At 42.5% G+C, this 15,547-nt stretch overlaps 1 protein-coding gene across 1 annotated transcript in view; it reads left to right on the forward strand.

Moving 5' to 3' along the window:
• Positions 1-15,547, forward strand: part of suclg2 (succinate-CoA ligase GDP-forming subunit beta) — a 134,980-nt gene that overhangs the window by 113,426 nt on the left and 6,007 nt on the right. Inside the window, exon 10 of the mRNA XM_049590771.1 lies at positions 8,130-8,250. Within this exon, the coding sequence (XP_049446728.1) occupies positions 8,130-8,250 (121 nt within the window). The remainder of the gene's footprint in view (positions 1-8,129; positions 8,251-15,547) is intronic.

The raw sequence follows: 15,547 nt of genomic DNA on the forward strand, positions 1-15,547 counted from the left end.
ATAACAATACACATTTTGTCAAACATACATCCAAGGCACACACATGAAAATACACACACAGGAGGAGTACAATACAGGGCCACGTGAGCATGTCAAATTGTCTGGGTTACATTTCTTACTTGTCCTGAACGCACTTAGTGGGGCGTATAATAGCAGGCAGAAAAGCCTGTTTCTCCTGTGAAGGCCCTTTTTTGACTTTGACGCAAAAAAGCCTTGGCAGGGGTTTGGAATGCCGGCAGCAATGATCTTATTTTGTAAAATTTGAATCATTTCACCGGCACCCAGGTAGAAGGCACCAGCTCATGCCGTAACACTGCCTGAAAGAACACACAAAGATCCTCTAAAAAGAGCGAGCTGGCACATTATACCCGATGCCGTATGCTGAGCTCTGATGAAAGAAATCCACCCTGCTGCCAAGTTAGCTCACCTGAAATGAATGCCTTTAAGGAAAGAGGCAGTACTCGCTCCTGTGACAGGGGGTAAAATGCTACAGAGTGTGATGTTGGAGATTTTTAGACGGAGTGGAGTGTGCAATGCTGCTTCATACCTTAAAGCTGTGGCAGGTAACTCCTTATGAAAAATAACTTTTTGTCATATTTGCTGAAACTGTCACTATATCCTGACAGCAATACATGAGGCAGATAACCTGTGAGGAAAATCGTGTTCCTCTGGCTCCTCCTAGTGCTCCTAATGGCATTTAGAGCCTACTGTGCCTGAACGAAAACAACCAATCAGAGCCAGGAGGAGTCTCTAATGCAGTGTCAATCACTGCTCCTGCACAGGCTGCAGTGCCAACAATATGTACAAAAGAAAGAGTTAAACCAAGCCTGAGATTACGCAGGAGAAAACACTAGCGCAGCTTTTCCAAGGTGTGTAGCTTTTTAGCTTGCTTTTCATTATCGTTCTTCTTCTGTTTACTTGTCTTTGGTGCGTTTGCTGCTGTTGGCAAAGGAGGGATGGTGGTGGTTGTTACTCAGCCATTGTGTTTGCTGAGCTCCTCCTGAAGTCAGACATTGAGCTTGACTGGGTGAGAGCATGCTCAGGGGAAGGGGGGCAGTAATAATAATGAGCAATAACTGACATGCTTCAGAGACTCCTTCTGGCTGTGGATTCCTGCAAATGCTGTTAAGAGCACTGGGATGAGTCAGAGTTACCTGATTTTTGTGTATTAGCTGAAACTGTAAAAGTTCCAGCAAATATGACAAAAAGTTGTTTTTTTTTGTTTTTTTGTTTTATAAAACTTACCTACTGTAGCTTTAAGGCTAGATTTCTGAGCCGCTGTGAGCTGAATGGAGCAGAGCACTGTTAGACTTTTGATTGGAGAGGGCATCAAACCAAAGAGACTGACCCTAAATCTGTCTCCCACTCTTTCAGCCAGCTCATCATTGAGGCAATTTAACCCTGTGCACACCAGTTTCCTGCTTAGAAGAAGCATTAATGTGCACTGTGCAGTCTACCACAAAAGGGCCAATATGCTTGACCAAAGTATTTATTGCGTTGTAGAATGAGCTGTCCTCGGAGAGCACATGATTAGAGAGATGAATAAGATGCACACAGTTTTGCCTTTTCTGCTCTTTTACCTCCAGTGTCTCTGCATATTTTCAATTTAAGGCTGTGTTCCCTCGGGGCACACAGTATTTAACCACATTATCTCACTTTCAACCACAGCGAGGTGGTTGCGTGTGGTGTTCTAGCTCTGGATCAGCAGTCTTTGCTTGAAGTGGTGGAACTTTTAGATCAAATGTCTGCTTATTTTTTCAGTTGTCATTTTGCACGGGGAAAACAATGTCCCCTCGACTGTACAACCTGCTTGCAAACCTAAATCTGAGAAATTAGAAGAAGAAGGAAAAAACAACAAACTTTGAGCAAAGTGCAACTCAGTCCTCACCACATCCATATTTCTATAAACATGGTTTACTTCTTTGCCAAGCGACATAAATCATGTCTTATGTATCATTAATATACATGGGTGTCAATAGGAGACGCATGAATGGAAGAAAAATGGTTCTTCCCAATAGAGACAGAGTTGAAAAATGGGCTGCAAATAGGGCGAGAATAGAGTCTTCTCTGGTGAGGCTGCGAAAAGGCATCTAAATCTCTGCTGCCCCCCAGCGGGGGCCAGATAAAGTGTGTGTGAGGGTGTGTGGGTGTGGGTGTGTGTGTGTGTGTGTGTGTGTGCGTGCGCCATGTGTGCATGAGACCCTGAATCAAACCCTGTGATACAGTAAATTAAGTCTTACCCAACCAAAACCCTGCGCTGTATAGTTACCATTACATTAACACAATGCTGTCATAAAGTGGTTTCCCATGTTGCTGTGGCTCAGTGTGTACCATCTAACATGAGGAGTCATGTCATATTAGATACAGTACATTCCATTGGTAATGCATTGCGCATATGCTAATAATACAACTACAATCTCTTTACCCCCAATACTTTCAGTATGTTATCCTAAGGGGATTTTTGTTTTTAACTTACATGTAGAGTAGTTAAAATCTATTGCAGATCATTGTTGCTCAGGCTGACAGATGTACAGTACACACACACACACACACACACACACACACACACACACAGACTCAAGTCAATAATATTCATGTCTCCTTTATTTTTTTAAATTGGCTGTGTACAAATTTATCACGGCAGTGGCAGTGTTGACCTTGTGTCCCTGCTGTGGGCTACACTTGGACAGGACAGTGGAACACACACACACACACACACACACATCCGCCCTAAGGCAGCAGAGTATAGACACGCATACACACCTCCACTCTGTGAACTGTAGAGCACACTTAACAGGCTGTCAGAAGAACTGTTTGATACACGGCTGAGGTTTGAGAACCAACGATCCGGTATCACTTCACACCTTTTTTCTTCCTGTCTGCTTCTCTCCTGCTGCTGAAATCTTTCTGTCTGCCACTCTTCACACATATATACATTCACGCCGGCCACTGAGACAGGGTATATCACTAAAACTGTAGTTTTCCCTCAAAACTATGTGAATGTAGCTTTTTTTTTTGACTCGTCTGTAGAACTGTACAAGTACATCTGGCTGTGCACCTGGAAGCTATGATCACCCACATTCATACCTGCTGAGTTTGCCAGTCAACACGTGCGGGTTAAAGTGTGGTGAATATGAACTACGGAAGCAGATCCCCCTCAGTGGTGTGGTATGAGAAAGAAATGAACAATATGGATATCTTGAGGCTTGACTTGTCCTTTCCACATGATAGATGATAGCCACTGTACATTAAAAGGGCACTCCACCAATTTTACACATGAAGATGAGTTTACTTGTCACGAGGAGTGCTGCACATCCTGAGGAAACAGTTGCATAATGTCATCAGTGGCTTGTTCTGAAGCTTTCTAAAGGCTAAGAAAACCCTCTTGATGCTCTGCGGGTTTTCTAAGATTGATCTCAAGTTTTTAACAGGGAGCCCACGTTACAAAATCAGGATGTAGTGTTTGAACGGTGGAAGCATTTACCAGGCAAGGAGCATATATTGTGTTGTTTTGTGGGAAATGTAGGATCCAGTATTTTTTTCGGGCTTGTCACATACTTGGGACTGAAAATAGGGCTGAACAATATGCAAACAAGAAAAACATATTGTGATACGTTGACAGATATTTCAACTGCAATATGAGGCATGAGTTAGTGGAAATTGAAATTTTTGCATTTCGTTTTCACTAAAAAAAAAAAATCAGTGATAAATATATATTATCGATATCAATATTGATTTATCAATATACACTCACCAGCCACTTTATTATGTACACCTTGCTAGTACCGGGTAGGAACCATCTTCTGCCTTCAGACCAGCCTTTATTCTCGGTGGCATAGATTCAACAAGGTGCTGGAAACATTCCTCAGAGATTTTGGTCCATATTGACATGATAGCATCACACAGTTGCTGCAGATTTGTCGGCTGCACATCCATGATGTGAATCTCCCGTTCCATCACGTCCCACAGGTGCTCTGTTGGATTGAGATCTGGTGACAGTGGAGGCCATTGGAGTACAGTGAACTCATTGTCATGTTCAAGACACTGGTGTGAGATGATTTGAGCTTTGTGACATGGTGCGTTATCCTGCTGGAAGTAGCCATCAGAAGATGGGTACACTGTGGTCATAAAGGGATGGACACGGTCAGCAACAACACTCAGGCAGGCTGTGGTGTTTAAACCATGCTCAGTTGGTACTAAGGGGCCCAAAGTGTGCCAAGAAAATATCCCCCACACCATTACACCACCACCAGCGGCCTGAACCGTTGATACAAGGCAGGATGGATCCATGCTTTCAAATTCTGACCCTACCATCTGAATGTCGCAGCAGAAATCAAGACTTATCAGACTACGCAACACTTTTCCAGTCTACTATTGTTCAGTTTAGGTGAGCCTGTGTGAACTGTAGCCTCAGTTTCCTGTTGTTAGCTGACAGGAGTGGCACCTGGTGTGGTCTTCTGCTGCTGTAGCCCATCTGCTTCAAGGTTCGACGTGTTGTTGGTTCAGAGATGGTCTTCTGCAGACCTTGGTTGTAATGAGTGGTTAATTGAGTTACTGTTGCCTTCCTATCATCTTGAACCAGTCTGGCCATTCTCCTCTGACCTCAGGCATCAACAAGGCATTGTCAGCAAGATAACTGCCGCTATTTCCTCTTCTTCAGACTATCCTCTGTAAACTCTAGAGATGGTTGTGTGTGTGAAAATCCCAGTAGATCATCAGTTCCTGAAATACTCAGACCAGCCAATCTGGCACCAACAACCATGCCACATTCGTCTTGACCATGTCTACATGCCTAAATACATTGAGTTGCTACCACATAATTGACTGATTAGCTATTTGCATTGAACAGGTGTACCTAATAAAGTGCTTTGTGAGTGTATGTTGATTCTGAATATTTAAAAGGGTTTCAACACTCTCTTCTCTCCTTCAGCAAGTTGGCAGAAAGAAGTTGTCAGTGTCAATGTTTTTTCCTGTGGTATTGAAAATAGTATCGAATATCAATATTTTTCAAGGTACTGTATCGAAGTTAGAAATTCCAGCACCTGTTATTTGTAGGCCGGGGTATATCTGTAGCACCACAATGCTTTATTTATAATGGTAGTTTTTTTGACACATTTTACCTCAAAATTCTTACCTATCAAAAAAATGCAGCTCCTGCAATTTGGATGTTGCACTTGGCCACAGCGCAATTTGATAATATATATCATATATATCTCAGCCTCTGCCGCATTTAATTTGACCATTGTTTTATCAATCCATCTCTTGTTATTTCCCCATCTTGGTGAAAGTGTAATGTTAAATCACTCAACGGACACATAAACAGGGCTAAAATACGCCAGACACAGTTATGCACTAATACAAAATGTACTCTTTTTTGCAAAAGAGATTGCATCACCCAAATAATGACTCATATTATCAAAAGGATGTAATAATAGCTCACTTCAAACTTCATTGTGTTCCAGGGTTTTAGTTATGACCCTAAATATATCTGAGAGCAAGTAACCATAGTGACAATGTTAACTCCCTTATGAAATGACTCTCGCAGAGTTTAAATTGATTTCAACAAAAGCTAAAAAAAAAAGAAGAAGGATAATAACTTTAAAACACCCTACCATAAGTGGCCATCGTACATGAGGAAAAATGCAATCTGATGTGTCTGCTATATGAGAAATGGACTGTGGTTCTCTTCCTCTACCTATTTTTTTTCTTTAAATATGTTATTATACCTCATCATGTATTATAATGTGAGCAATCTGGAGGTTATGATTCTTTTTTTTCTTTTTTTTTTAATTTGAACATCTGAGTCTACTCATTTGCAGTTTGGCGCTAATGTTTTCCTGCTTTTCCTCCTCGTTTTTTTTTACTGGTCACATCCCTGCGCAATACACTTAATCAGCATGAAACAGTTCTCTGTGTTGACCTAACAGCTTGCCCCATTTCTTTGCATGACGCCCGAGTCTTTATGCCGCTCCCCACATCTGCGTTTGTTTTGGAGTCCTCTCCTGGTCTCGTGTCATTCTCCGCTGTTTATAAGGAGATGCTCATTTGGATAGCACATAGAGGACAATGCCGTGGCTGTCGCTCTGATAGCTATCCAAGTCCTTGATCTCCTCTCCCTATAAACATCATTACCCCACACTGAAAACATACACATTCACAACAGGCACACACACACACACACACACACACACACACACACACACACACACCCACAAGCTGCTCATCCAAATCGGCGCTAACAGATTAGCAGTGATTATAAACAAACATGGAGGATTAATCCTGTGTGCTCTCAGTCTACTTTTCCACTGAGCTAGCCAGGGTAATTACCAAGTGCTAGATTGTTAGTGTAATCGCGTGCACACACAAACACACAAACACACACACACACACACACACACACACACGAGCTGCCTTGCTTCACTACTTAGTGATATCAGTTTCATGCTTATTTTGTAAGAAAGTTGCAAAGAAACTGCAAGACAGCTGAAGTGAACATAGTACAGACAGGGAGATTGTTTTGCACAACTTTGCATGTTCAAAACTCAAAGGTTTGTTTCTGATAGCTGTCGGGGAAATGTGGAACCATGAGAGGAAAGGACATCTTAACATTTGTGGATGACAGCTACTGAATTTGAATGGAGTCACAAGCAGGATGGGCACTGACTATTGGATCCGCTGACTGCTGCGTGTGTACTTGATTATGTTTTATTCTTTTAACTAGCCAGTCACATTTTTTTACCACACAGTTTGAAGAGCTGAATGTGATGCGTTGCTCAGCCACATTAGATGGTTTGAAAACTTGCCAGGTGTTTAGCGTCTTTTGCTTGTCATGTCACCACTTCCCATTGAAATATTGCTTTATTGTTCAGCCCCAGTGTTGCCTCTTTTACCTGCTGCTGCCCTCTTAACTTCTACAATACATTACTTTATTCTGCCTCCAGTGTGACAGTGTTGTATAGCCTTGGGGTGCAGAGCCTCTGGGTGCATGACCTACTGTTCACAACGTTGGTGGTGGGGTCTCTCTTTCTACTTAAAGTTTTCCCAAGTAGATTTTGAAACAATTAGTTTTCCACTGATGTGAAAAAGCATTTTTCCAGTTGTGTTGACCATATATGAGTGTCACTTTAAGAACTGTGCAGAGGATTTGTCCTTGGTTTGTGCTTAATTTTGGACCAATTCCTTTGTTAACCCATCATAATAAATGCTGTGTTAAGGCTTGGTGTTCTTAGGACCCAAAAGCAGACACAAAAACAGATGGGTGGATGATGATGGGGGATGTATTTGGAAGGGTATGTGGGGAAATGTGGGAAGCTGGAGATGGCAGAGGCAGGCGAGGAACTGGGACCGGCTGGGGCTGTGGAAAGCTGGCAGATGAGTGGAAGGGCTGGCTGGTCGGCAGTTGTGGTGCAGATGGAGGTGGCGGTGGCGAGTCGGCATGGAAGCAGACGCTGGAGATCCTAGGCGTAGGAGATAATCATCAATAATCAGCTCAAAAAACACATCAGGAAAAAAACTCTAGTACAAAGACACTGAGCGGCTGAGAAGCTGATAGCACTGAATCTGGCGAAACAATCTGCAGATGAGTAAATGATGCCCTTGGATTATTATACTGCGTGGTGATGAGATAATTGAAGACTGGAGTGGAGATGGAGTAAGTCACAGCCAGAGCCGTGCTATCTTTTGCATGATGCTACTTTCCTGTTGTTCACAGGTGTGTCTGCTCCATACATGTATTATAATAAGTAGACACAGAGACCCCAGGATGGTGCCTATTCATTCCAATGGAGTTGCTCGCCTGGCGCATAAGCCAAAAAAGTTTCTAGGGTCCCACTTTACATATGCAGCCCACCAAATATGTGCAGTAGTGTAGGAGTTCCCACTGGGCTTATAGATTTTACATTGTGATGACATCACAGAGTTTTAAATCTGTTTTCTCAGCTTGAGGAAAGTTTTATAAATAAAAAAACCCTATATAATTCAAAAATTCTCAAAAGAAAGAGTCATAATTAACCTTGTTTGCACTTAGAGGTATCCTGTCAACAGTTTTACAGATGTTTCTGTAATGATGGCGGTCTGTGGGAAAAATGCAGCACTAGATTTAATTCTTCATTCATTCTCTTCTTTCACAGGTTGAGGCCATCCTGGTCAACATCTTTGGTGGGATCGTCAACTGTGCCATCATCGCCAACGGCATCACCAAGGCCTGTCGGGAGTTGGAGCTCAAGGTGCCGCTGGTGGTCAGGCTTGAAGGTAGGAATGCACACAGACACACACACACACATACACAAAGAAATCTCGGTTTGGCCTATCTGTCTTAGCAAGCTAGTCCCCACTAACACTCACATCAAACAGAAACATGGACCAATGATCTCCATGTAGCCTGGATAAAAGCACTTGACCCTAATGAGGATTTGATGATACTGGATCATGACACTGGCCTTTAGGCTACGATTTCAAACCAAGTTCACACCTCCAGCACCTGTCACTCATCTTGATGAGCTGTTTGCCCTCACATGACCAACACCTTGAGGCAGAGGTAACCAGCATCTCTGACACCAGCGGAGGCATCATGCAGACAGACTGTGGTTCAGCCAATCACTAACTACATTTTTTTTTTTTTGGATGGATGGATCATTTCCTGTAGTTTTTGTTATCACTGTGATCTTCCTGACCTCATAACCAAAACTCATATGGCCACTGTTAATAAAGCCAGTTATATTAAATTTTAATGAATTTATTTACAGTTCTGAGCTGACAAATGTATTTGTTATCACTTTAGTGTAAATGGTAAACAGCAGAAGTGCAGCAGTATTTGAATCACCTTTTCCCCACCTTGTATTAAACTTTGGAGCCACTGTATTATTGCTGCTGTACTCTCTGGGGCCTATCCATCTTCATTGTGGCCCAGAGTCCCAGTTAGAACAGCAGTGCATTTCTCATAAGTGTCACATTTTGCCACACCCGTCATTAGCGCCAGCCAGAATAACAGTAGAGATGGCACTGATTGCCTCACCTTTCACCTGTATATGCTAATGAAACCTGCTCAGCTGTGTGTGTTGGGGTGTGTGTGTGTGTGTGTGTGTGTGTGTGTGTGTGTGTGTGGGATGGCAGCGGTGGCTCCCGGAGGCGTGGGGCCAGTTGGTGGTTAGCTTAATTGTCAAGATCCTGCTGAGTGGTATGTCCACAGCAGAGAGCTGTGTGTGTGTGTGTGTGTGTGTGTGTGTGTTAGCCCTCAACACTTCATACTGTATGTCCTCACACACTCTGCTAATATGGTTTGTAGGTCAGGGCGCGTAAGCTGTTTCTAGAACCCAACTGTGCACCGCGGCACTACAGTGCAGTATAGATGTGGCTGTGCAGAGCACAATAGAGTGTGGAAAGTTCAGTTGTCATATTATATATCCTGTATGTCAGGGCTATTCCATTACAAATTCAATTGGGCCAGATTTTAAAACCAGGAAATGTCAATGGGCCAGACATCTCCAGCAGCGAGCAGCCTATTGAAAACTTTTTTTAAGCTTTTTGTAATGACAAATTTTTAACAAATGCAAATAATTCAGTAAAAAGAAAAGCAATGTTTATCGTTTCACATTTAAAATAAAAAACATTATATATATTTGGTCACATATCAGACCCAGGCACATCTCAAATTGCAGAAACAGAATAAAAAGAGCCATCAATGCACAAAAGCAAAACAAGTGGCAGTAAGACACTCTATCTTTCTCTAGCAATATCTCCCTTTCTCCTCTCTGTCCCACACACACAACCTCACCTCATGCCATGATGGAAAACAGTCTATGGCAGCAACAGTCTTGTTTACAACAGGAAAGTCACTATATAAAATCAATAATGCAAGTAAGTAAGTAACAAATGAAGAACACAGACATCAGTCAGTATCAGTTCCGTCCTCCTCCATGTGCTGCTGATGTGATCCACTGTCTGCAGGTACCGCTGGTAAGTTTTAAGATTGGCCTACATAACTGAGCTAAACAGTTACAAACAGACAGTTTTTGTTTTAGCATATTTTTAACATCTGTGGCATGCTTGAGAGACTGGACACAAGTCATTTCAGAGAGAGGGCATTCCTAATGGCTGTTTCACAAATGCAGATGCGCTTGCACATCCATTCAGATGGTGAAAGCCTGATTCAGTGACGGACAATCCTGCATAGTTTCTATTCCAGAACTGGCAACAACTGCCTACACTGCAAAGCAACCCATAAAAGGGAGGCAGACTTATTAAAAAGAGAGCCAACACGTGTCAGTTTCAGTGAAGCATTTCAAAAATGGAGAGAAAATGTTGCTAATAGGTTAGCCTTCCACTAACCGGAGCTAATGGCTCACAGCTGTAGCTTCAGGTTCATGTTTACATAGCTAATGTTGGCGAGAATCTCGAATCACAGTGCGTCTTCCGTCTCACAGCCTGCAGCTACGGACCACCTCACTGAGAGGAGAGTGGGCAGCAGCTTGGAGACAGATCTCCAATCAGTGGCAGCAGCAATCTGAATCCAGCCAGCACAAATCCCAGCTCCAGGGAACCGGACAGCTCTGACTCCCTGCTGGATTAGCAAACTTTCTGTTGCTGCTGTTACACAGGTTAGACCTGGCCACCAGCCCACTGTGACACCCAGCACTGGGTCGTTTGCACTGGCTGAAATTGAGCCACTACAGCCCCTAGCCAAAGGTACGTCTCCTGAGCTGCTGCCCCCTCTCCTCCTGGGTCAGCGGCAGCAGGCGAGGGGGAGGGACCATAGAGTGGCTAGTTACTTCTTATCTCAATAATCAAAGACAGAGAGAAAGAGTGAGGCAAGGAGGGGTTAAACAAGTGTTACAGGCATCTCTACAATAAAATAAGATTAGATAAATCAGTGTATGAGAAACACTGCGTTACTGAAGGAAAGCATGCATATGTCCATACTTGTCTGAATGGAGGAGCACACAAAGTCAACACAAACCACACGGTGCCAGTTCAAATAGTGAAGATGTAAAATTTGCATATGAGTAATTCATATCCAGTGTGTTCCTGCATGTACCTGATTAACCATGTGGCTGAAGAGCAAGGACTCTGATGAAATGTGTCACCACAGAAGCTACTGGATTGGCAATGACGACAGACCCTTAATTAGTCACAACACATTTCTCATACCAGGCCATGTAATTCAACCTGACTCACAAACAGGCTGAGTCCAGAAGGTCACTGTTGGCGGTTGGTCCAACCACGTTCTTTCCTGGCCCGGGCCTAATCCAAGCTTTAGCTGTGGGTCATTACATCCTGGGCCGCAGTCTTGTGGAGAAGATTGGTGCAGAATCAATCAGCTCAGCTTGCTAGGCTGACCGCAGGGCAGTGAGAACGGCCCAGCGCTTTTCAACAGGATCAGAATGGATTAACTGGCACACTTTTAATTGGGAAGGCTCTTTTAAAAGGCCTGGGTTGATTACATTGGTGGAGAGTTATGTATTCCCATATGTGGAGGAGAAGGGTCATGTTGTCTAGATGCTGAAAGGCTTGAATTAGCTGATAGGGTTGCTTGAAATGTGGGCTGATGGAGTCAAACTAAAGCACAGCCAGTTTGTCGCCTACAGTATTGGCACTTATATTAATACATTGCAAATGTATGCAACAGATTCAGCATGATATAGACACACTTGTACACAAACATATTTAAGGTACTGATAGGAAGAGATACATAAGGAGGTACTGTACTGCCCCCTTTGGCCACAGTGTGAACATGGACATATTGTTCTGTGAGGATGCTGTCTGCCACTATGGAAAAATTCCCCTTGAATAGCCCTCAGGGTCCAGGGGGAAAAAAAAGGTGACTGCATTCGCTTAACTCTGTTCCCTGGCCTATTGATTTACCGAGCCGTTCCCCAACTGTCTGTCACACAGTGGAGGCTGTTTTCTCCCTAAAAGGAGATCTGGCCATTTTTCTCCCATTTAATTAAAAAGAGACGCGAGGCCCAATAGTATGGTTGAGATGGCCCTTTCAGTCCTGACAGTGTCATTATAGCTTAAATAGCCATCTGCTGCAGCTATACATACACAGCAGATACGCATGGACATACAAATAAAGCTGTATATAAATATGCACACACTGGCTGTTTTTGACGCTGATTTTTTTTAGCCATTTAAATCTATAAATTTACAGTGTTAATGTTTAGTTGTAAATATTGACCAAATGTTTCATTCTCTTTCTTTCATATATTCTGCATTCAACAAGCACCTGACAGAAATTTAACAGATCCCGAGAATGAATGCTGCACACAATACTGAGCGCAGTGATGTTATTTGTTAACACAACGAGGTTCTTTATGAGAGTCAACACGGATGAAAACCTGAATGACACGATGGATTTTATAGACTGTCAGTGTCAGAGATACTCTTTAAATCTAAAATACTTAGCTATAGTGCATGTGTCTCTCTGAAACAAGAGTCTAGACAACATAAGAAACATGAAAACTTTAATCAATGGCTGGCGAGCACATCAAAGGCAAAGCGTCTGTGCCGTTTCAGGAGTATCTCGCTCTGCGTTCAAATGAGAAGCATTTGATGTTTGACACACAGGACGGAGGAGGGAGGAGCAGGCCTCATCCATTTTTAGCTGTGAAGGGAAAACACTCACTGTTTGGTACTGATTATTATGAGGATTAACAATCAAAGTCAGAACAAGTGTGATGACATTCAGTGATGAAAGCAAATGTTTTTACACCAGTTATTCAAGGTAACTGGGGCAGGACAACAAGCCACTGGTATTTCCTGTCATGCTTCCTGTGACATGAATGACGTAAAAAGATATCGTGTCTTTGCTCTTTTATATTCAGTGATACTCCAACTGGGCAAAACTCAGACTTTCTCAAATGTATCCTGATATTAACCCTGCTCCTGCATCGTAGATTCATATGATTTGATCGTGCCCATCTCTGTGTAACTATTGGTTTAATATTTTGAAACGTTATCAAGGGCACTTCAGGTGCCCTTTGATCCAGTTGCATCAACAGCTCTCTTTGGTGTAATACCGGATACAGTGGTCCTGCAGAGATCAGATACATGAGGATTATCCTTTATCTGCTTCAAACTATCTTTACAAAGTAACTTTTAAACAAAATCCTAAAAAACACAGTTCATATTATGCTAATTTAAATGATCCAAAAACACATTTGTTGTGACACTGACATAAAAATAAAGCTAATTAAGAAGTTTACAGTATTGGTTTTTCAAAAGTGTTTTCTTTAGGACTTGTTAGAAAACAAAGGAAAAACACTGTTGCACACGTCTTTAAATCTCAGCTGTAGAACTTTCTCTGAGCACCGACCAGCGTGGCCGATAGTGACAAGATAATAGGCCGTTTTCAATGAAGACTTTGGACACATCACAGCAGGAAAAGCAAAGGTTTAAGTAATACGATTAATGCTGGCGCAATTATTGTGCATGCTGGCTCGCTGTTACACTGTCATGGCTTACTGGGTATAAAACACAGCTATTGTTAGTTACAAGCAATGCCGTGCTTTTCCTGCTATGACAAGTCGCAGTGACTGCTGTGAAAATGGCCTTTGGTAAATGCTTAAACAAAGCGTAACACAAGCACAAGCAGAGAAGAGTCAGAGTCTGCAAATTGGCTAATCAACATGGCAATATTTAGCTTACGTTTGCTAACAGCAGCCACTGCTAGTCATACCAGCCCAACTAACTCCCCGTCTACACATAGAGATATAATCTGTCAGCAAGACCTTTGTTTTACTAAATATTTCCGTTGACACTAAAACGTTTTCTGGCATTAGGTGTCTTCCACAGTCTGCCCTTATTGCAAAGGTAGCAGAGTGTACAGGCTAACGTTACTTAACACCAACTAGAGATTTCATTGTCATTGATTCCTCTTTAATATACGAATGAAGGAGCTCACTCACAGATACAAGCGATGTCTGGACATGTAGGACTTTTCCTTTCCCTCCTCTTCAACAGCAGTCCCTCTCTCAAAATCGTCCTACTATCTGCTGGTTCCACCTCAGTCCTGATTCAAAGCCATTGTTTCTGACGAACTTTATCCACAGACGCTGAGGTGGACAAATTAGCTTTGGGCACCGCAGATGCCTCCATTCATATGTGAAGTGGTGCAGCAATACTAAATTTAACGGTTGAGTTGTCATTAGTCCAAGCAGTGCTCACAAAAGACAAACAAACTGGTAGTCCACCGTGGTTGTTACAGTTTTTGGTGTATGCTCATTACACGAAAGGCATACGCAAATGTTCAGTTTGTTATATCCACATGAATACAAAGTAACTGGAGTTTTAAAAAATTTGCAAGTCAGAAAGCGTTTTTAAAAAGTACCTAAAGTGACCTCAAACGAGAGGCCAAAACATGGAGGCAGATACCTCTTTTTAAAGACGATCTGTGTATGTATATGCAGAGCTAAAGGCTGTTGCAACATAAACTCTACAGTGTACTAACTCGTGGGGTGTGTTTTATTACTTAGGAATTCAACTAATTATTTCTAAAGAGAAGATTGTTTCTTCTACAAAAAGTTGCACAGTCTCTCTTCATTGAAAATGAAGCTCAGAGCAAATGTATCAAGCTAACTTTAAAACCCCAGAAACCGATTTAGATCGGTTATCAAGCTTCACATCATTTCTGCTCTTATCTTTACCTTACACAAGAACACATCTTTGTCTTCTCCATGGTATATAAGGAGCCGTCAGGAGTGCAGAGCTGCTCTGTAGATTTTGAGACTATTGCTGAGCCCTCTCCTCTCATCAGTTCTTAGCTTCGCTAAACTCTGCTTGTTAAGACAGAATTAGTCATAAATTTAAGGAACTGCAGCATCGACAGAACTTCTCCGGCGCCAGCCTTTGGCACAGCCCGAAGCCTTATTATCTTGTTGAGATATGGTGTCCTGTAATTGACTCACACATTAATGTGACATTTTCACAATAGTCACAAGTAAGCTTGCTCATTAGTGCCGAGATCCAACAGAAATGTGTTGTTAAGTGGCAGTATATCACATTGCAGAATGCGTAGCGCTGCTCAGTGTTGAACAGTTTAAAGACTCATAGCTGAGCTGCACCGTAAGGCTGGTCAGCTAATCCATCGTCCAGCAGTTTGGACAGCTGTGGGGAAGTGTTGCTGGTGTAGATTAGGATTTAATTTAATTTCAAATAGGTGCTTGTTTGAGACAAAGTTCAGAATAGCAGGTGACTTTTAAAAGCCAGAAATCTCTTGTAATTAACAGCCATCAGTGGTGATGAAAACCCTCATAAAACCTTGGAGATAGTGTGTATTGTGCTCATGTTCTGCTCTGGGACAGTAAAAATCTTTTTTTGCCCCTTCTAAGGTCATTTTTTACAGTTAATCTCACGGAGTGTCATTTGAAAATTGAAGTCTTGTGGCGTGAATGCATTATCCTGTATGTGTCTGGGTCCAGGCTGTGAGTAGGTCTCTGGCAGCACCTAGTGGCTGCAGGTGAACACACACATTCATATACTAAGCATACTCTGCACACGCACACACACACTCGCACACACTTAGTGGTGCTGTATCCAGCCGGGCTCTGTC

This window comes from Epinephelus fuscoguttatus, linkage group LG1 (assembly GCF_011397635.1).
Source record: "Epinephelus fuscoguttatus linkage group LG1, E.fuscoguttatus.final_Chr_v1".
NCBI lineage: Eukaryota > Metazoa > Chordata > Actinopteri > Perciformes > Serranidae > Epinephelus > Epinephelus fuscoguttatus.